Here is a 23,515-nt window from a genome sequence, read left to right on the forward strand (position 1 = left end):
CTTTGCAACAATGAGAGTAAATGATCTACAACTATAAGCGAAAAATAAGGATGGATCTCAAAAATATGAGAAGCCAGACACAAAAGAATGTTATTCCATCTATATAAAGTGCAAAACAGGCTAAAATGAAATCTATGTTGTTTAAAGTCACAATAATGGTTCCATTGTGGGGACTGGGCTCTGGAAAGGGGCACTAGAGGAGCTTCTGGGATGTTGCTAAGGTGATCATGTTCTAGTTCTTGATCTGGGTACTGATTGCAGAGACCTAAACAGTTTGTAAGATTCAATAAACTGTACATAGGTATCAGCCCTTTTCTATGTATTTTATTCCTTAATAGAAAGCATTTTAAAGATTAAACACTTGTTTTTCTGCTTCTCCAACAGCTATACGAAGCTTAAGCTGCAAGTCACTCCAGAAGGGCGCATTCCTCTCAAAAAGTAAGCTTCGGGAGCCCTTCCCAGTGTTCATGTGCTTTTCTCAAAGATTTGACTCCATGCCATGGCTCTGTTTCGTTTATCCACTGGCCCAATGGGAGCCTGAAAATGCATGGTAACCTTGTTCTCCCTCATGCTCCATGTTCATGTCAATGCAGCTAGTTTCCTCATAGGGATTTTCCTGTGGCATCATTTTCAAGAAACAACAAAGCAGGAAGTGGGTAGAAAGGGTGGGAAACCTTACTGTTAAACCCAAAAGGCCATCTGAGATTCAGATCTATTCTAGGAATAGAAATTGGGCAACTTCAATGCCTCTTTCTACCAAGATGACGCTAGCCTTGAAGGAGGAGCTGCAAACTCAAATGTCAAAAGAAACCAGGCAGGGAACTTACATGAAGATGCAGGCCAGGAGTGGGAAGAACTAGAGTAAAACTTATCTAGAGGAGACAATGACAGCTCACCTCTACCATATTCCTTGTGGGACCAGTGGGCTCTGCATGCTAGATTTTGTCATGTTTCAATAGAACCCATAAATTCAAATTATTGAATAAAATCTAGTTTTAATGCAGTACTTAAATATTATTTTGTTAATAAATTGACCTCTCTTTTATTGAAGTATAGCTGATGCACATAAATTTTATTTTTTAAAACCAAATTACTGACCAAAGGAAATACGTCCTTAGTCTTTAACCTTTGACTTACTGGTAGGCTCTTATTCATAACAATGTTAAATTATTATTATTATTATTATTAAGAGTAATTCATTATCTACTAATAATATTAATAACCTACACCTTTAGAGCAATAGGTAGCAGCAAAAGAGAAAGAGTTATCAAGGATTTATTTAAGTACTTAATATTAGAGGCTACTTAGTGCCATGGTTTTTCATTGGGTCATCACCTTTGCCTCAAAAGGTTGATTTTATATTAGATGTTGTGATTTTGAAAAGCACATACATAGATCTTTTTTAGAACATATATGCAGATGCATGAAGCAATGCAAATATTTTAATTCTTTAAAGATGAATGACGAGGAGGTTTGATTCAATGGGATGTTTCTAATGGGTGTCATCAGTAAGTGTGTGGTCCATATCTCATGTGTTGTGACTTCATTTCACAGCATATACCGCTTGTTCTCAGCAGACCGGAAGCGAGTTGAAACTGCTTTAGAGGCTTGTAGTCTTCCATCTTCAAGGGTGAGCATGTTGCTTTTCTGGAATTAGTAATATTAAACAGCTGTAATAATCATACTGAAATATAGCTTGCCCTCATATTACCCAAACATTTTTTAAGAAGTCCCTAGGACTTAATATTAATATTTACAATATATGGGGCCACTGTAATTATATTTTCTTTCATTCCCATAAACCCAATATTTTATCTACAAAGATCCTTGTTCTTTGTAAATAGTAATTTTTTAGAAACATCTAATATAAAAAGATATGGGCCAAAAAGTATTATTGTTAAGAATTTAAACTTCTTATATTAACAAATCCTTTGTTGATGTCCATTGAGACGTTAGCTAATCAGTATGGATTGTGATTAGGAAGATATTTAAAATATCGATCCATCTTATTCTAACCATTTAAAATGTCTAGTTTTAAGACTTGTAGGTTAATAAGAAGTTAACATGAGAGTACATGTTTATAAATAAATATATTTACATTCTCTGCTGGGCTGTGATCACACAGTTTTTGCGTGGAGGGATGCAGAATGAATCTGGAGACTGCCTTCTTTGCTCATAAGGTGGTAAGATAGAGGAGAGAAGAGACCGAACACATTCAAGGCACTCAATGTATGTTGCCCACCTAAAATAATTTGCCTTCATTTCAGTGCAGTCCTATATAACTGGCTCTAAAATGATTTGTTACCATTATTTCTGGGAGAGCAGTCTATTATATAAAATCTTTTTCTCAGGCTATATGCAGAACTCGCCTTTCTATTGCAAATTATTTTTATCCTAGTATCTAAGCAACAAGTAAGCTCTTTCCCAAGGATAACACTTAAACTATAGGAAGAACCTTCTAGCTTCTTGAAACACTCTGGAAATGTTCAGTTTGCACTGAATGAAGTTGAGAAACCATTCCTAAACTTGTTAAGTTATGAAAAAGTATTGAGTGCTATTATTAAATGTAACAGCCCATTCTTATTGTCAATACTTTTTAGGAAAATGCAGTTTATTAAGAACTTCAATAGGTAACAGAAAGAAAAAGAAGAGTGCTCCCCCATTCTGAGTTTCCTGCTATAGGTGGAAAAAGTGGGTGATGCTACAAACCTGGACAGAGCCATGGAAAGGCTCCCCCAAACATGCTAACCTTCCCTTGAATATGTAAACCGAAATGATCGACTTTGCTCATTGTTGCTCTTTCCTAGATGCTTTGGGGTAGGAAAGATGTGCCAGTTCAGGTCCCATCATTGCTCAACAAATATTTCTTGAGCTCTTATACTACCTGCCCTCAAGCCCTGAGAATGTGTTAGTGAACAAAACATAGTCCTAGGATCCAAGGACCATACAGTTTCCGGGGGTGCAACTCAAACACGTGAATTGACATATATGTAAATGGGTGGGGGGGGGGGGGTTGCTGTGAGCAAAAGGAATGGAGTGCTACCATTGTGAATAAGGGAGAATCAGTCCAGAAAAAGGAAAGGATATGTGCTAAAACCCTGAGGCTGGAACGAATTTACTGGTCTGAATAACAATGACAAAGACTTCTGCATTTAAGCACAAAAACAAAAAAACAAAAAAACAAAAAAACAAAAAAAAACCTTGAAGGATGAATTTAGAAAACCATGAAAATTTTTTTTCCTCTGCAATTACTCCTGATTTTACTTTTACTGGATAACATCTTGTGAATATAATGCTCAAAAATTTTAACTTACTATAAGTCTAGCTAAAGGAAAGAAAGAATAGAAATTGAAGCTGAATAGAAAATCAAATCCATCAAGCAATTCTCTGTAAATTGCAATTTTCTAAACAATTGGATACTGAAAATTCAGTCAATAAATATAAATTGAGTTTTTACAATCCACTATGTCTACTATAGGATCATGCTTTCAGACCAATATCAGCTGGAGACATTTTAGAAAGAAAATGAGATTCAAATAAGAGTTTTGTTAAAAATGAAAAAAATATTTATATTTAGTAAATTAGATGTTATGACAATTTCCTGAAAACAAATTGGAGATTAAAAAAAAACAATCAGCCTCTATAATGAAGTCTTAAAAGATCATTATTCATAGTATAGTAAAGTATACTTTACTTGGGGGACTTGTAGAATTAGAAAGCTTTAAAAAGACCTAAAATCCAAAGACAGGTTAAGATCTGGGAAATAAATGTTTCCATGAACTGATATATTTTAAAGCCTTGTAATTTCATATCTACAGAACAGTGATTCTAGAAAAAAAATACACTAATTATCATAACGATTCTGGATATACTGACAAGAGGTGTTTCAAACACCCCACAGAAGAAAAGGCTACATAAATGGTAGATAGGGCCGCATATCTGGGAGCCTCATTTCATAGCCAGTGGTCGTTCAGACTAGATTTAATTGTGTTCTGTAAATAGGTACTTTACCAGAACCACAGTGGATATCCTGTTGAGATTTTTTAAACATTATCTTTGTGCACATTGTTAGGAATAATTAATGCACTTGAAGTTGTATCCTGGCCAACTGGATCCACTGGAATAACACATTCCTTTAGAGGGTACTCCTTTAGAGACTACAGTTGCTTGCCAAAGTTACCTTAATTGTTAAAAAGTAGCACTGTATCTAAAAAGAGAGACAAAGCAATTACTGTCTTTCTATTAATAACCCAAACATATTTTCCAGGGAGACCTTTGAACACCTTTCCATATTCAGAAAATTACCACTTTACCCATAAACTTTTTGAGAACTCAAAGTGGTTTTCTTGAACCAAATTCCCTTTGACTTAAGACTTATTAACTTGAAAATAGTTCAGTGACATTTGGATTTGTATTATAGTCACTGCATAGCACTGTCACTTTTTAAAAAAAATTTTTTAATGTTTATTTTTGAGAGAGAGTGAGACAGAGTGCAAGTGGGGAAGGGGTAGAGAGTGAGGGAGACACAGAATCCGAAGCAGGCTCCAGGCTCTGAGCTGTCAGCACAGAGCCCCACGCAGGGCTCGAGCTCACGAACCCCATGACATCATGACCTGAGCCGAAGTCGGACGCTTAACCAACTGACCCACCCAGGTGCCCCTAGCACTGACACTGTAATGAACAAGATAGGAATAAATCAATGGGTAGTTGATCCCTGAACAATACAGATTTAAGTCACACTGGTCCACTTACATGTGGATTTTTTTTTCAGTAAATACAGTACAGTACTATAAATGTATTTTCTCTTCCTTGTGATTTTCTTTGTAATATTTTCCTTTCTCTAGGCTATGTTATTGTAAGAATACAGGATAAAATATATATAATACACAAAATCTGTGTTGATCGACTGCTAATGTTATCAGGAAGGTTCCCAGTAAACAGTAGGCTGTTAGTAAAATTTGCGACGGAGTCAAATTTATACATGGATTTTTGACCATGTGATGGAGGGTCGGGACCCCAAGCTCCTGCATTGTTTAAGGATCAACTGTATTAGTTTTAAATAATAAAGTTGACTATAGTTATGAACTTACATATAATGCTAAGGCAAACAGTAACTATTTTGGATTTAAAGAATACTGTAAATATTACTGGAGAATACAATAAATAAAATGTAAAAATACTTCTCCCAGGATGACTGTAATATGTTGTCTTTCTCCTATGACTTATACCCAGCCTATAAATAAAAAATATAATCATTTATGTAGCTGTGACCCTGTCTCAAAATTCCGTCTTAAAATTACACTAAGAATTTGGTTTATTATGAGTAATTTACTTGTGATTATTTCATGTACTGTATGGCCAACTCAACTTTTGCCTTATAACTTTAGAACAAAAATATTAAGAATAAATTGATGTGAACATTTAGTTTGCTGGATTACAGTGTGACCTATGGAATCAAGTGGCCTGGGTTCAAAGCCATAGCACCTACACACACACACACACACACACACACACACACACACACACTTGGGACCTTAGACAAGTTTTGTAACCTGCCATGTCCCTAGTGTTTGTATCTGAAAAGCGTCACTAGCCATGCCGACCATATAGAGTTGACACGGGATCAAATGAAAACATACAAGTAAAGCTCTGTGTGCATGGGGGTGCCTGGGTGGCTCAGTTGGTTAAACATCTGACTTCGGCTCAGGTCATGATCTCCTGGTTTGTGAGCTCGAGCCCTGCATCAGACTCTGTGCTGACAGCTCAGAGCCTGGAGCCTGCTTCAATCCTTTGTCTCCCTCTCTCTCTGCCCCTCCTCCACTTGCTCTCTTTCTCTCTCTCTCTCTCTCTCAAAAATAAATTTAAAAAATTAAAAAAAAAATTTAAGTTCTGTATGCATGGCACACAGTAAGTGCTCAATATATATTAGTTCTTATTATCCTCTGAGTATTTTTTCACATGCATATGTATATGGTTTTTTTTTTCCTTTTCCTGTTTTTAATTTGGTATGTGAATATGTGATAACTATGTCTAAGGAATCTGGAAATGCAAATGCTACCAGTACTACTATTGAGGTTTTTTTTTTTTTTTAATTTCTCTTTTGAGATTCTTTGGATACAAGCATGGAATTGAAGCAACTTCATTTTTAAAGTTTGCAATACTTTTCTGGAAAAAATGGGCCTGATTCAGACTACATTACCCTTCTTAGTTTTCCTTCCAGAAATTTCTTTTTCTTTCTTTTTTTTTAAAGTGGCATGAGAAGGGGAGGGGCAGAGAGAGAGGGAGACACAGAATCTGAAGCAGGCTCCAGGCTCTGAGCTGTCCGCACAGACCCCCACGCAGGGCTCAAACTCACAAACTACAAGATCTTGACCTGAGCCGAAGTCAGGAGCTTAACTGACTGAGCCACCCAGATGCCCCTCCCTCCAGAAATTTCTTATAACAATAGCAAAGATAATCAGTGATGATCTGTTTTGTATTGGAAGCATGATGTGAAGGGCCAAGTCTTGGACTACAAGGCAGGAGATCTAAGGTCGGGTCCCATATCCTGGGTTCACCAGCAAACATTAATTAGGTGGCTATTAAATGCCTGGCAGTGTGCTTAGGACACAAAGGAGTTAAATAAGAGATAGTCACTCCACTCAAAAACTCAGTCTAGTAGAAAATCAGACATATAAAAAATATGGGGAAAACTGCATGATAGATGCTATAATGAAGATGTATAAATGTGGATTGTGGAAACAAAAAAAGAATACACCATCTCTAGCTAGTGTGGTCCAGCAAGATTGCAGAAGAGTATTTGAATAGTGGGCATGATCTTTAGAATGTTAGGCCGAGAGCTTCCTCCTGCTCAGATGGGACAAAATGAATCTGTTACATCCACTTTACCAAATTGTGAGATCCAGGAAAAGAAAATATGTGAATGAGATTTGTGAATTTCAGCCCTGTTTAAGATGTAAGGAAGTAAGACTTGTCCATAGCTTTTCCAAAAATAACTCCCCTATATTCTTTCAGTTTAGCTTTCATAGATGCTCATTTTAACTCATGTTTCCAAATTATTTCTTCTCCCATTTTCCTATACAGACACCAAAGACTTTAGGATATCCTCATCAGTCAAGTTGGGCAAAGAAAAATGAGACAAAGAAAATCAGCTGTATTGAATGGGTTTTTTTTTCCCTATGTGCTAACATCTAACTGGCAATGAAAATAATATTGTGTTTATTGAGATTATCTCATTAATATTTTCTCTTTAATAGAAAGTCCTAATTCATAGCTGGCAAATAAACAATGGTCAGAGTTTTAGGAAAGCATATTATGGTCTGAAATTATGTGTATGGAATCTTATATAAATGACTTCAGTTGAATCTGATTATCCTATGGGAATTCTATTCTATCAACTTCCACCTTTCTCATAAATTACATTTATTTACTTAGTAAATATTTATTGTGCACTTACTATATGTTACACACTGCAATCACAGCAGTTAACAAACAACACACAGGTCCTAGCTTGTGTAGTTCTTCAGGTTAGAAAGAAATGGAACCATACAGCCGGGAGCACAATACAGTTAAAGAGGGTTGAAATATGACACCAGTGAAACCTAATGGTAGCACAGAAGAGAAGACAAAACCCAGTCCAGGAGGAAGAGCTTTTAAACTAACGCAAGAAAGGAGAAAAAAAATAAGAGGTTTGGATCATTGCTGCTTAATGGACCTTGCTATGTGTAATGCTGTATGTGTTGTTTGGTTATATCAAAGTTCTGTTTTGCAAAATAGATTTTGTTCCTGCTCCATAAGTGGATTTACTAAAGGAAATATTATTTTATTCATTCATTCCGCAAACATGAGACTCCTGCTGTTTGCCAAGTAGTGAGCTAAGGTCTTTTATCTGTTAGCAAGCAGTGTACAATTTCAGACAACAATTTTAGGTATTTCAATAAAAGTACATTTCAAAACATATGCATATGGTAAAAGGAAGGGGTGTTTTTGGTTTAAGGGTTTGAAAATAAAAATAATTATACAAACACTTAGCTGAAATAGGAAAGCAGCATGAAGAATGTCCTTCCTGTTAACAAAGGCTTGAATACATGCTTCCGGTTTCCATGGCAGCCCGACTAAACAGAAAAATAAGTCATAGAAATGACTTTTTATCTCAATGACTTGGTTCCCAAACAGTAGGACCAAGAAAAGTCTGTGAGAAATAATGACTGGTGCTGTCCTACTTACAAAAACTGTTTTACAACTTATCAGATTACTTAAGCCAGAAGGAACATTGTTTGAAAAAAAAAAAAGATACAAAATTCGAATTTATGTTTTCATTTTGAAAATGTCTGTCTCGGGACGCCTGGTGGCTCAGTTGGTTGACTGACTTCGGCTCAGGTCATGATCTCACAGTTCTTGGGTTTGAGCCCCACATCAGACTGTGCTGACAGCTCAGAGCTCTGTGCTTCGGATTCTGTGTTTCCCTCTCTCTCTGCTCCTCCCCTTCTCATGCTCTGTCTCTCTCTCTCCTTCAAAAATAAATTAAAAAAAAAATTGAAAAAAAAAAGAAAATGTCTGTCTCGAGTTTCTTTGCTCCTCAAAAAAAAGAATTCATTCAAACATCTGCTAAACAGCACATAAATAATGTGACTTCTCTTTATGCCACTGAACAGTTAAAAATGGTGAAAATGACCAATTTTATGATATGTATACTTTATGACAGTTTTTTAAAAAGATTAAAACTAAAAAAGAAAAAAATGCCTAAAAGGAAAATCTGCTAAACAGACCCTGTTTGTGCTAAGTCTAACTTACTTGTAAATGTACTTTAAAAATTGCCTTAAAATCCCTTTAGAAGGAGAAAACTCTTAAGCTTAAATTATAATGAAAAAGCAACAGAAAGTTAGACTTTTGATACCTCAAAGCCAGTGTCCAAATGAACTCTACAGCTAGCCTCATGATGTTTTCTGAATGTTCACCCTGACCTCCGAGAGAAACAGGAAGGAAAAGAGAGACAAGAAAACAGGGAGGGGGGAAGATAGAGAAAGAATAAGACATTCTACTGACCATGTTGCTTTATTTCCCAGAATGATTCAATACCTCAAGAAGATTTCACTCCAGAAGTGTACAGAGTTTTCCTGAACAACCTTTGCCCTCGACCTGAAATTGATAACATCTTTTCTGAATTGTAAGAGAACACGTTCTTTTAGCCCACTTTTTCTCGGCTTGCAGAGGTGCTCGGGGTGGCTCGGGCAGGATTTTGAGCAATAGAGGGATATGGAAGAACTCTTTATGCACCGTGTACGATAACAGCTCTTGTGTGTAATTTGTTGGGAGACCACCAACATTTCTACCCCTCATGTGCAACCCCTGCTTCTAATGAGTGAAAGGTTGCTGTGATTTGTTGCTGGGCGTTCTTAGTTTACAAATCATCTGGGGCTCTGTTTGATTTGAAGATTATGGCTAGAACACAGCATCTTGGCTCAGTGGAGGTATATCCATGGTGCAGGAAGAACTCTGACCTGGGGACCGGTCAGGTCACGTCTCTGAATCACATTAGTGAAATGAGAACTTTGGATTGCTAAGAACTGCCCCAGCTGAAAATCATTTCCTTCTATTTTAGAAAATTCATAGGCATTCCTTTAAAAAAAATAAATGAAAAAAATAAATAAAAAAAAACAAACCAAAACACCAGGGCAAATGCAGAGCAGCAGCAATTCACCTTTCCTAGTATACTGAAATCTACATGACAATAGAAAATCAATCCCAAATTGACTGACAAAATAAAGATTTTTATTATGTGGAAGACAAGGGAACAGCGCTAAGAATGATGCAGGATATACTCACTTTTTTGATGTTTATTGCCATTAACTGTTTATTGAACATCAGCAATATTTGCACCATTGAACTTGCTTTGGGTTTGTCAACAGGATTGAAAAGGGAAGTTTGAATCGTACTATGTTGAAGATTTATAGACTTTTGCTGAAACAAAACTTTTGACAAGAAAAATGTACCCAGATTGTTTACCTTTTTTTTTTTTTAGTAATGAGTAATAAATACATCTCTAAACAATTAAATGGGATATGGGAATTTGATGACTAAACCATACATTTAGCATCATAATAAAAAAACCCAAAACACCCATACCTCTATGTTCAGTTGAAAGTGGTGCATCCTTAAGCACAAGATGCAATGTTTTCCTTCTGTGAATTTTCTTATGAATCCAGTATGGTTCAAGGCCATTGCGATTTAGTGGCAGTGATTGCAAAACATATTTGCATCCCATAGAATACAGCAATTGTGACGGAGCAGCACGTTTTTAGGGCAAGATAGGATTTCAAGATAGCTTGCTCTTTCCAGGTATGGCAGGGTTTTATTTCCCTGTAGCTAAATGCAAATAAATGAATGAAACTCTGTAGACAAATATTCTAATTTCTTGGTTTTTAATTGCTTTTAGTGGTGCCAAAAGCAAACCATACCTTACAGTTGATCAGATGATGGATTTTATCAACCTGAAGCAGCGAGATCCTCGGCTAAATGAAATACTTTACCCACCTTTAAAGCAAGAGCAAGTCCAAGTACTGATTGAGAAGTACGAGCCCAACGATAGCCTTGCCAAAAAAGGTCAGTCTACTTTGCCCCACACTGTAGGGAAGCTGGTTTCTAATTGTCAATGGGTCACCTTTTGTAGGTATCCACAACAAGGACTATTTAGGTCCCATGTTTATATGCCTGCTTTCCTTTCTGTCTTGAATCACTAGTGGTTCAATTAGAGATAGAATTTTTTAAAACTTCAGTGTCTGGTTATGTGTATGTGTACATAAAACATTTTCTTAAATGTCATTTGTTTTATCTTAAATTTACCTAGTGACTGAATGCATATTTCTTGAACGAGAAATCCCATATCTTTAAGTTTGTCTTTTTGGCTCTATTTCTAGAAGTTCTATAAAACGACCCATAACTTTTCCTAAATCTTTAAAACTACAGAGACTATTTAATCCATTAGACCCTTGTCTTATTCTAATTTACCCTACTGATGAATTTTTCCACTTATAGAAATACAAAATTTGTCCTTTTATCTAAAAAACAAAAAAATCAGGGATGACTGGTGGCTCAGTCAGTTGAGCATCCAACTCTGGCTTAGATCATGATCTCACAATCCGTGAGTTCGAGTCCCTCATCAGGCTCTGTGCTGACAGTTCAGAGGCTGGAGCCTGCTTTGGATTCTGTGTCTTCCCCTCTGTCTGTATCTCCCCCACTTGTACTCTATCTTTCTCTGTCTCAAAAATAAATAAACATGAAAAAAATTTGTTTTAATCAATGTTGATAGCAAAATTTATTAGTCTAATAATTGATCAGAAAGATAGTTCTATGTTGCCTGGAAGTTCTTAAGAAATTTATGTTTTTGATTCTGGAGAAATGAATTGACAAAATAAGTTCCTGACGATTTACTTGCTGGGAGTTTTCAGTTATATGTGGCATCACAGTCCCTGAATAGGCCCTTCGGCTTTCTCTTTACTACCAAGACCAATTCTCACCTGGACTGAAATAGCTTCACCGAGAAAACTGGTGTGTTATTACTGATGTTATTGTGCGTTGCCTAGATATTCCATAGAGAGGAAAATAAAGTACAATTAACCAACTATTAAGAAGAAATTAATTGCATATTAATATGCAGGCAGTTCATAAGTAACAAACAGCTCTAGCAAGCTCAGAGTCATTAATAAGTATGGTTATCATAAAAATAGACTAAAAAGTCTTTTAACCTTTGTATTTATTCAGGAACTAGTCCTCTAAATGAAAATAAAATGCATGAATTAAGTATAAAACTAAACTATTATCATCAATTTTATTCTGCATGTTACTAGTTGGGAACTTACAGATGAAATTTTTTTTGGGGGGGTGGTTTTTGTTCATTTTCTTGGTCAAGCACTTTGCCTTTGTTGTTGTCATCATCCCTGTCACTGCCATGAAGGTGAGGTTGTTAACGGAAACTAGTGATCAACAGTGTGTGTCGGCATTGCCAGGCCCACCCCCCTGAACCTAGTTACTCCTGACACCCTTCAGTCCCTAGAGCCACAAAGATGGGATTTCTCCTTATCATTATGCAAAGAGTAACTCCTTGCAGATTTCTTGCCCGGGCAGCTTGACAGTTCCCTTCTGAAATCTGAACTTCACCAAAAATAACTAGCACAGTGTTATAACAAAGCCAACAAGACCTCTAAAAATGGTTAGCCTGTGACACAGAAGAAACAAATAGCTTTCGTGAAACCAGTAAGACACTTCAGAGACCAAACTTTGCCCCTCTCTCCACTGTTCACACCACACTGCAGATGGTCCGTGCCTCAGCCTGCATATGACACTTCCATCCATCACCCTCTGATGACCTGAAGGCAGTAAAAGACTCAAAAGAGAAAAATTTGTGACAGATTATTGTAAAACTCTATAATCCTAGAAAAACTGATTTTGATTCTAATGGAAATTAAGATGATATGTCTTAGCATTTGCAAGTTTATTTAGTGCTGTCTTATGGAAACACTAGCGATGAATTCCATAATCACGACAGGCACATAGGGGCACCTGGGTAACTCAGTCAGTTAAGTATCTGACTCTTGATTTCAGCTCAGGTCATAATCCCAGGGTCGTGGGATTGAGCCCCTTGTCAGGCTCCACACTGAACATGGAGCCTGCTTAGGATTCTCTCTCTCTCTGCCCCTCCTCTACTCACACGGGTGCTCTCTCTTTCTCTCAAAATGAATAAATAAACATTAAGAAGACCTAACAAACTGTTTAAAATAAATAAATAGATAGATAAGTAAGTAAAATAGCAATTTTGGTTTTTTCTACAACTTCCTTTGATATGGATTATAAGCCTCCATGTCAGCCCTGATGTGATTTTTTTTAATCATGGATTTCATTTCTTTTTTTTTTTTCTTTCTTCTTTTTTTTAATTTACATCCAAGTTAGTTAGCATATAGTGCAACAATGATTTCAGGAGTAGATCCCTTAATGCCCCTTACCCATTTAGCCCAGCCCGCCTCCCACACCCCTTCAATAACTCTCTGTTCTCCATATTTAACAGTCTCTTATGTTTTGTCCCCCTTTCTGTTTTTATATTACTTTTGCTTCCCTTATGTTCATCTGTTCTGTGTCTAAAAGTCCTCATATGAGTTAAGTCATATGATATTTGTCTTTCTCTGGCTGACTAATTACGCTTAGCATAATACCCTCCAGTTTCATCCACGTAGTTGCAAATGGCAAGATTTCATTCTTTTCGATCGCCGAGTAATACTCCATTGTGTGTGTGTGTGTGTGTGTGTGTGTGTGTATATATATACACGTATATATATATATACACATGTATACGTGTATATATATATCTCACATCTTCTTTATCCATTCATCGTGGATTTCATTTCTTAGCCCAAAAACTCCTGTAAGAAAATGAACTTGAGAGTCCTTTTGTTTACTGCTTCAGCCCTATGTGAACAAAGACTAGAGAAAAGTATTTTATTGTGTTAACTATTATTTCATTGTCAAAAGGATAATGATTTTGAAATCTTTATTTGTAGGACTAAGAAATTGCTGAGTTAGACCTCAGTTGGCTAATAACTAAGACTTTTAATTATTTTTTTCCAAAGATGAAAATCAATTTTAACATTTGGTTTTGCTGTTCACAATATTGGATGTTTGACTAGGAGTTTTTCAGAAACTTTTTTTTTTTGCATCTTCTTTATTTATAAGGTAACTGCAAATAAAATCTAACAAAGTACAATTTAAGAAAGTATTGTTTAGGGGTGCCTGGGTGGCTCAGTCAGTTGGGCGACCGACTTCGGCTCCGGTCATGATCTCGCAGTCCGTGAGTTCGAGCCCCGCATCGGGCTCTGTGCTGACAGCTCAGAGCCTGGAGCCTGTTTCACATTCTGTGTCTCCCTCTCTCTCTGACCCTCCCCCGTTCATGCTCTGTCTCTCTATGTCTCAAAAATAAATAAACGTCAAATAAAAAAAAATTAAAAAAAAAAAAAAGAAAGTATTGTTTAATTTCAATATGATGACTGGTACGGATCTGCAAGAAAATTAACTTTCATTCATTATGTGACTTTCAAAATGTACATTATTATTTTGTAAAAAGCAAACCAAAATTTTGAGGTTAAATGACTTACCTGAGATCTTGTACCAAGATGCTCTTCTAGAGAGCAGAGTTTTTAACTTCCAGTCAACGAGTTAATACATTTTGATTAATAAACATGTAAGAAAATAAGTACTATATTAGTAGGATATAATTATTACAATTACTAATTATTACTATATTATGATAGTACATTTTAATATGCTTATATTACTAAGTATACTTAACATAAATATGGTAGAATAAGATAGAAAATCAGTGTATTACATTATAATTTTTTCTGCTACTTTTGTTTTGATTGGTTCCTCAAATGTGCACAAGCATTAGTTAAATTGACCTACAGATTCAATTCAAATTATCTGAAAAAAGCACTTCCATATTGCTTATATTTGTTATAAAATGCTAAGAATAAGATGCATCCACAATATACATAAATAATAATATAAATAAATTCTCTGCTATTGAGAAACTATTTTTAAGTAGGTGTTAAACAAGTAAACTTTACACAAAGTTGACATATGCTATTGTTTAGTTTTTATATGCACTTCACGTAATTTTTACATAGAAGGTAATCTAAAATTAAATGAAAAATTTCCAATATGGCCAAAAGCCCAAATGCTTAAACCGTACGTTAGATAGCTAAACATAGATGTGTGAAATGAAACTCCAGAAGGGATGATGGACTTTGACGCTTTGTGGGCCTGCTGTCATTGGCATGTGGGCCACATTTCCATGCTGGAATTTCTGTTTCTGCAGATGTATATACTGGTTATAAATAATCACAGGGTCTCTGTGCAGTGTAAGGCCAAATGTACACATATTTGGGTTCCACAAAGAAAAAGTTTAAATCTTGTTGCAGAAAATACTGTTCTCAAGGGAGTTCAATTTATTTTTACTATTGAAAATCACACTTTGAAGAATGCCATGGCCCCAGATCAAGGAATGTTTCTTCCTAACCATGTTGTTTGCACTGGAACAAAATGCTTAATGCTAACCCATGCTTAACACAGAAATACATAATGACCCCTGCCTCTTCCAAACCGAAGGGTACTGAATGTCAGTTGGAAGACTAATGTCTACCAGAGTTTTTCTTTTCTTTTCTTTTCTTTTTTTTTAATCACTTACACTCTGTAGAAGGAAGGCATTGAGTAAAATTAGCATGAAAAGGAATAAAATGATGCCTTAGGTAACAGACTAAAGATTAGATTTAACTGTTCTGTCTGTAAAAGAAGGCAAAAATTCATTAAAAAAAAAACCAAACCCAGAGAAAATGGTTGAGTTTTTTCATATTTTTATCCTTCTGTGAAGAGCAGGTGTTCATGAGTATGTGTTAAGCAATTGAATTAATATATCAGATTATAATATTACCAGATGTTTCTAACTACATTCCTTTTTTTAAAAATTTTTTTTCAACGTTTATTTATTTTTGGGACAGAGAGAGACAGAGCATTAACGAGGGAGGGGCAGAGAGAGAGGGAGACACAGAATCGGAAACAGGCTCCAGGCTCTGAGCCATCAGCCCAGAGCCCGACGTGGGGCTCGAACTCCCGGGCCGCGAGATCGTGACCTGGCTGAAGTCGGACGCTTAACCGACTGCGCCACCCAGGCGCCCCAGTCTAACTACATTCCTTTTTATCAGCAGCTCTTCCTCTTAAATTTTTATAAGGTGTGCTGTACAAAAGCTTCCCTGCTTTGTTGCAATTAAGTCATCAAAATGAAGCTATATAATCTCTTTTAGTAGTTGATCAGTACTCACTGAGTTAATAGTTTAATAGTTAAAATGAACTCAAAATAATAATAGCAAATGGATTTGGCTTCAGGCAAAGCAAATAGAAGTTCAGGTATAGTGAGCATTTTGCCTTAAATAGACCTATGTTGATGATTACATCAGTAGAAATAACTATTGTGTATACACACACACACACACACACAAATATATATGTATCCATTAGACTCTCCTAAAATTGAACTATATTATATCATTATTGTCAATAGCAAGAAGCACCCAGAATGTGCTAGAAGTAGCACTGGACTTGGGAGTCTTGCAACCATAGTATTAGGTGGAACTCCTTCAGTAGAAAAATGACAGAAAGTTAACTCAAATTGAAGCCCAGAAAGAAATTTATTGTTGCATATGAACAAAAAGTCAAGCTGTGTTTCGTGTTGATCTCAGCTTATCAATAACCAATATTGTGGTAGGACCAGCACTTGTGGTTCTTATTATGATTTCAAGATGCCCGTAAGCAACAACCATCAGGTAATTTGGGAAAAAAATAGATGTTTATTACTTATAAGACCTGAAAATCACACAATACATTTGGGGCCACACAGGGAGATCACTTATAGAGAAAGCACACTCACAAGTCTGGGTTCTGTTTTTATAGGGGTTGAGGGTGGGTGTCTGGGGTTTCATGGGCTTACTCTACTGGTGAATTTAAAACATAAGATCAGGAAAAGACAAGTGGCCTAAATGGCCAGTTATTGAAATCAAGCAAACTTTCTAAATCAAAGGAGTGTCAGTGTGGGGAGGTGAGCTGGCTCCCTATCTAGCCATGTGGCTGTCAATTGGTTTATTCATGATAGCTGTCTTTGAAGTGGGTGTCTTTTTGAAATGGATGCCTAACCCATCAAAGCTTAAGTCAGGCACTTGCACTACAAAAAATAAAAGTAAATAACAACAACAACACTATCAGGACTCACACACTACAAGGTGTTAATGACTTCAAGCATGACTACATCAAAGGGCTCCAATGATGTCATAAAGAATTGTCTTTCTTCCTCTCCAATCATTTTCTCTCTACTGGCTGTAATATACCAGCATGGGCACACTCTCCTAAAGTAACAAGAAGGCCACCAGTAGCTCCTATACTGAAGTTTCTTTTACTCATATTTCGAACAAAATTACCAGAAACCTGAGCCTGTCTTGAGTCACCCAAGGCCACTACTGAACTAGGATCATCATGGCCTGGAGAATAGAGTGCAATAATTAAACAGACTTAGGTCACATGACTCTCCTTAGAGCCAATGAGGGGTCCACTACCCATACCACATGGTTTGGACTGACAGTAGGAGTGAGGTTGTTCCCTGAAATTCAGTCCTGGTGTGCTTCCCAGAAGAAGGAGCAAAAATTCCCTGACCGGGCAGATAAACACAGCAGATCCCCCTAAAACTGGGTCAGAAATCAACAAATCATCACCACTGTTTACCTCACCTTAGGAAACCATTTAACCTCTTTGACTTATCCCACCCTCTAGTTTTCTCATTTTTTGAAAAAAAAATCCCTAAGAAATTACTGGGAAAATTAAGTAAATTATTTGTGATAGGAGGGTTGCATGTATTAACTGTTGGCCACAAAACCTTTGCTGACTTGAACTATGAAAAGTGGTAATTGGTATTTATAACAAATTATTTCTTTTTTTTTTAATTTTTTTTTAAATGTTTATTTATTTTTGAGACAGAGAAAGACAGAGTGTGAACAGGGGAGGGTCAGAGAGAGAGGGAGACACAGAATCTGAAACAGGCTCCAGGCTCTGAGCTGTCAGCACAGAGCCCGACGCGGGGCTCGAACTCACGGACCGTGAGATCATGACCCGAGCCGAAGTCGGACGCTTAACCGACCGAGCCACCCGGGCGCCCCTATAACAAATTATTTCAAACCATTTTTGGATCTGGAAGTGCGATTCACAGCATTCGGCAGGGGCATTCCTGAATGTTGCTGTCTCTTGGCTAACAGGCTTATTTCACTTATTGCAAATAATAATAAATTAGAATCTTTGAAGATGAAAACTGAAAAAATATGGCAAGTCCTATCTGTGCACAAATGTTCATTTCTGACTCAATCATTCTTTCATAAATATTTTTATTAAAATAAAATTACAGTTAAAAATGTGAAGATTTACACTGGAATCTTACCATTTACTTCATAACTTAATTTTCCTGGTAATTTTTTTTAATGTTTGTTTATTTTTGACAGAGAGAGAGATAGAGTGTGAGCAGGGGAGGGGCAGAGATAGAGACATAAAATCCGAAGCAGGCTTCAGGCTCTGAGCTGTCAGCACAGAGCCTGACGTGGGACTCTAACTCACGAACCATGAGATCATGACTTGAGCCAAAGTCAGATGCTTAACTGACTGAGCCACCCAGGAGCCCCTTCCTGGTAGATTTTTTAAAAACAATTATTTTCCCAGCACCATTTCACTTTAGTCTAAGTAGAAGTCATTAAAAAATAATGGCTATTTTTATTCATGTCTACTGTCTATCCTTGAAAGATCAAACATGCCGTAATTAAAGGCAAAGGCTGGCATAGTGTTATTGTTAAACCAGTTAACCTCAGGCAAATGACTTGACTTGCTGGAGCTTCAGAATTCTCATCTGTGAAGTGGGATGATACCAACCTAGCAGAACTAGGTGCTCTTCCCATTCCCCTGACACTCATGGTTCCAACAAGTCAGCAGTCCCACTACAACTCTCCAGAACTTTCCCACAGCCCAGCTACAGTCAGCCTACAAGGGTTGGGACTTCATGGTCCCAAGAGTGGTTTTCATTCAGGAAGTAGTACCTTATCCCCCTTGCCCCTTATGCGGGATGGTTTTGAGGCTTGTTCTCCCAGAGTTCCCCAATGGGATTGGACCCTAGTTGCCTACAACTGTAACTTGGTTGATAATGTTCCCTTTACTAGGCCACCTTTCCTTCCTTCCCTTTTCATTTCTCCACTCCTCTACTGTTATCTCCTGGGGTTGCCTCCCAAATAAGTTACTTGCACTGAAATCCTTGTCTCAAAGCCTACTTGTAGAAGAACCCCAAGATAAGCACTTTTCATAAATCGCCCTCAGAGTCAGAAGTGAAAAGTGGACAAGATTAGAGTAGCTGAGCATTGAAAGAAAAAAAAATGGGAGGAGGCAGTGCCCATGGCCTGTCCCTTCCAACCTGTCATAGGACTGTTTATTGTTACCATTCATGAAGGTCTGGCTGGCGGCCTCAAATCCTGGGCTTTCCTGTCTATGAGGGACCTAGCTACTTAGCCCAAACTCTCAGACCAAAGACGAGGCAGCTAAGGAAGGACAATATTGAGACTAGGACCATATTTCCTGTGCCCCAATGCAGTGTCCTCCCTAGCACTTCCGGCTCTCACTTGGGGCCCACCACCAGGATTTGCTGAGAAAGGAGATACACGTCAACTGTTTAGAAGTTAGCAATTGGCATCCACAGAGGTCGTTTTCAAACTTGTCTTTGACATAACCTATTTTATTTGTGTTTGTTTCTTCCAACAAAGTTTCACAAGGAAAGCCAATGTGTAGGGAAACCTTTCAAAGCACTCTTTTGGTTGAAGAAGGGGGGAGTCTGGAATAGAGCTGGTGGTGGCCTCTCCTCCACCTCATTCTCTGCAGGCGCTTCTGTCAAAACCCCAGGAGATTCAGGATGCTCGGTTTAAAAAACCACTCATCTGGGGGAAATATTGACAGGTTTAAAGATCTGCCTCACAATTAAGACAGCATCTATTTAAATATTTCTATATAGATTACCTGTGGAGCAATCCAAAAAATAAAAGAATTGGAATGAATGTACACAGTCAACTCAAACAATACAGAGTCTCTTCCTCAAAGACAAAGGCAGATGAAAACTGGGTGACGTGTTCAGTTCTTTTCATGGCTTAATTAAGTTACTACAGTGAGAAAGCGGCTGAAAAGCCACTCTAGTATTTTATTGATTAAGATCCCATTTAAACTCCACCTATTGACTTTCTAGCCCTCTGTGGAAGGTCACAGAAGAATGACATTATCAACTGTGTGTTCAAACTCCTCTTAACTTTGTGTTTCCTATGTTCATAGACTTCTCTGTATTTCAGTCTGGCTCAAATGAAAAAAAAATTGTTTCAATATTGCCATTATGAGTCCATTGTTCATTAGTTGACTTGGTAACATACTTCCCTTTCCCTTCTTGATTGCATTTCCTCCTTTCCCAGGAGTCTGAGGCCTGAGGAGAGGCAAATGCCTGGCCTAGGAGTCCTGGGTTTTTCCCTCCTCCAGGCATTCTTTCAGTGACCTCCATGTCTGCTGAGAAGCATGGCAGTAGCCAGAAAGTCACAGCCATGTCCATTCGTAGCTGAAGTAGCCTTTATTCGGAAAACAACCAGTCAGGAAAAAAATAAATTGTAAAAGACTAAGTCAAATGCCAGTTCCAAGGTGTGGGGAAATGAGTTGGGTAGCCTAATCCACTCTAGAATGCTGAGTTTTCTTAAAACCTCTTTCCCTCAGCCAGCTATCTCTTCCCAAGGTGCTTTGTAGTTTCACATGAGAGCTGAAGGGACAAAGCAGATAATGGCTACTTTCCTGAAAGTAGCATTAACATTTGCTAACTATGATACCTCCCCCTTCTCAGCAGAAGTCAGGTGGGACTATGGCTCAGTTAAAAAGAATGCCTTAGTAGGTAACACTGCTGGAGAAAGGCCACTAAGTCATAGGCATTTGGCCCCCAACATCTGTGTTACACGTAGTCTAGTATTGTTAATAGTTGGTTTTGTACGAAATTAGTGGGAAAGAAACAGTTCAAATGCAGAGAGAATCCACTCCATGGAAAACAAACTGTCTACAAGGAACCCAGATGATATGAGATGTGGACTGTTTACCCTAACACTTACCAGCTAAAAAATGTGCCATGGCAATAGGTGAAATAATGTCAGGAAGCAGAGAATGATCTATAACTTCATTAATTCGTTATAGACATTCTAGAAATTCTGTCTTAACTCTGAACCACTGTGGTCTCTAGGAGTCCAGAGTGAAAGCAAAACAGAGTAGAGATAAGATTATTTTAAGATGAAGGCTTACCTGAAGATGTTTGACAAAATCAACCTTCTCACCTAACACTCTACCTTACATGTAGAAAATAAGCCAAAGATGTTTCTTATTAATGTTGCTATTTTTCTTTGTTTGGGTTCCCCCAGGAGCCAACTCTGGGAGAATTCAAGTACAAAGAGTTTGAGAGGTGATACAAAAGAAAGTGAGAACAAGGAAGAGAAGGCAGATAGTAAGGTTGTGAAACCAAGCAAGTTATCCATGTGTGTAACTGGGACTCAGTCCGGAGGTGAATTCTAGAAGCCAATGTAGAACACACACCTGAGTTTCCCAAGCATAGTCACTGCAGATGCTGTTAGAAAATATTAATCCTCAGGCACTGCCAGCCTGCAACACATAAAACCACCAGACAAAGAGTTGCACATGGAAGTCCAGCCCAACCATATTTCCTGGGGCACCAACACAGGCTGCTACAATGTCATTACAGACAAAACCATATTCACCATGATCACAATAGTATAGAAAGAATTCTCCATCCAACTCTGCAACTATAACAGGAATCTCCAGCACGTCAAAGGAGAAATCCACCAAGGTACCTGATGCTCACTGAACTATTTTCTTTATTCTAACACCTATTTGGTGTAATTATATGGACACTTTAATCTGACAAACACGTATTATCCATGTGGCTTAAGAACTCCAAAGAAGTGGAACAAACTCAAGATAAAGTCTTTGCTCTTAAGGAGACTATAATTTTTTTTAATTTTTTTTTCAACGTTTATTTATTTTTGGGACAGAGAGAGGCAGAGCATAAACGGGGGAGGGGCAGAGAGAGAGGGAGACACAGAATCGGAAACAGGCTCCAGGCTCTGAGCCATCAGCCCAGAGCCTGACGCGGGGCTCGAACTCACGGACCGCGAGATCGTGACCTGGCTGAAGTCGGACGCTTAACCAACTGCGCCACCCAGGCGCCCCAAGAAGACTATAGTTTGAAGGGGAAATGATATATACAAATAACTATAATACAAGATAGAATGTAATACACCTCCATTCATTCACCCAGTATCTATTGAGTGTCCTTTGTGTGCCAGGGAAGCTTGGAGGGAAGGGGAAGTTTTCTTTATTGAGGTTCTTGGGAGTGTTGGGAATTGCTCTAAGAAGGGAAGGCTTTTGAAGAGGAAAGTGACATTCAAGCTGTATTTCAGGAATGCTGAGACATATAAGGCACTAAGAGATAACATCTAAGTAGCTCAGAAAGCATTAGTGAGCACATATTCTAGGCCTGCCTTTACACTAGACACTGGAAGACACATAAATGAAGGGAAGGTTGTGATCTTTGCACTTAGAAAGCCAGTGTTGCACCTGACCAAGGAACATGACATTCTAGTTAAGAATCCAGAACATTTTTGCCTCCTTTACCTTCTGGTCAGGAGCCACTGTAAAGGGTCTTTTCTGATAGAGCAAGATGACAGTACACTAATAAAAGGCAACAAACTGTTTGTTCACAACCCTCTGAGAACCTCTAACCTTTAACCATTTACATAAATCTAGTGTAAAGACTCCAAGCTTGTGTTTGAAAGATCAAGTTCTAGGATAAGGAAGATATATATACAGTTGACCCTTGAAAAACATGGGTTTGAGCTGTGTGGGTACACTTATACATGGATTTTTTAATGAATAAATACAATACAGTTCTGCAAAAAAATAGAAAACAAAAAACAAAGAACAACAACAGCAACAAGAAAAAACACCACACAAAACAAAACAAAAAAAGAGATCAAGATTCTAATATGGATTCTTTCCTTACCTAGCTATGTCCATTTAAAAGGACTATTAAATCTCACTGGGTTAGAGCTTGTTTATCTATCGTGTCAAATAATAAAACTTCATCCTACCTACCAAACAGAACAGTGAGGAGTAAATAAACTCGCAGATGTGAGAACATGTTGGTAAGGGGAAAGTGTTAAATCAAAGTTAGGTGTCATCATTAAGAACTTTCACACAAACCATATCAACAAGTTGAACTGAGTGCAGGGGAGATGGCAGGGACACAGAATCCCTGACAGCTGGCTGAGAGGTTAATCGGCAAAGGCTTTGAGAGGAGCAGGTAGCCATTTAATGACACTATCACACAATAATGTGATTAAAGTAATAGAACAGATATGCAATCAAGATGAATAAGAATCTGTAACACTGACTCCAGGATTGGAAAATAAACAGATAAAATCAAGAAACCAGCAAAGTTCATTATACTCTTACAAAAGCACAGTTAGTTGGCATTTGTAATTGGAAAGTTTGTGCCCAAGCAAGGGTGCTTGAAAAGGGGACATTTAATAGATTATTTCTGAAAGCAGACAAATAGATTTTGGTGAGCCATGGACTATGAAAGCCATCTGCACTTACTTTCCCTGAGCTGGTCTAGCAGAACTCACACAAGGGTCACAGCACCAGGAATAAACATGAGCCAAGGAAATAGCTTTTCTGTGCTGTGCTTGGACTTAGGAGGTGTTAAGCCATTGGGCCAGTAGCATTCCAACATTCTCTGATATCATTACGTTACAAGTGGGGATTGAATGATGATGAATGGATTCTCAACCACCTAATCCCATGGACATCT

General features: G+C 37.6%; 1 protein-coding gene across 3 annotated transcripts in view; it reads left to right on the top strand.

Annotated features, from left to right (window-relative positions):
• PLCB1 (phospholipase C beta 1) overlaps positions 1–23,515 on the top strand; it is a 702,259-nt gene that overhangs the window by 481,423 nt on the left and 197,321 nt on the right. For all 3 annotated transcript variants that reach the window (XM_043602867.1, XM_043602869.1, XM_043602868.1), the window contains exons 6-9: positions 385–438; positions 1,555–1,630; positions 9,066–9,166; positions 10,436–10,602. In XM_043602867.1, the coding sequence (XP_043458802.1) occupies positions 385–438; positions 1,555–1,630; positions 9,066–9,166; positions 10,436–10,602 (398 nt within the window). The remainder of the gene's footprint in view (positions 1–384; positions 439–1,554; positions 1,631–9,065; positions 9,167–10,435; positions 10,603–23,515) is intronic.

This window comes from Prionailurus bengalensis, chromosome A3 (genome assembly GCF_016509475.1).
Source record: "Prionailurus bengalensis isolate Pbe53 chromosome A3, Fcat_Pben_1.1_paternal_pri, whole genome shotgun sequence".
In the NCBI taxonomy this organism is placed as follows: Eukaryota; Metazoa; Chordata; class Mammalia; order Carnivora; family Felidae; genus Prionailurus; species Prionailurus bengalensis.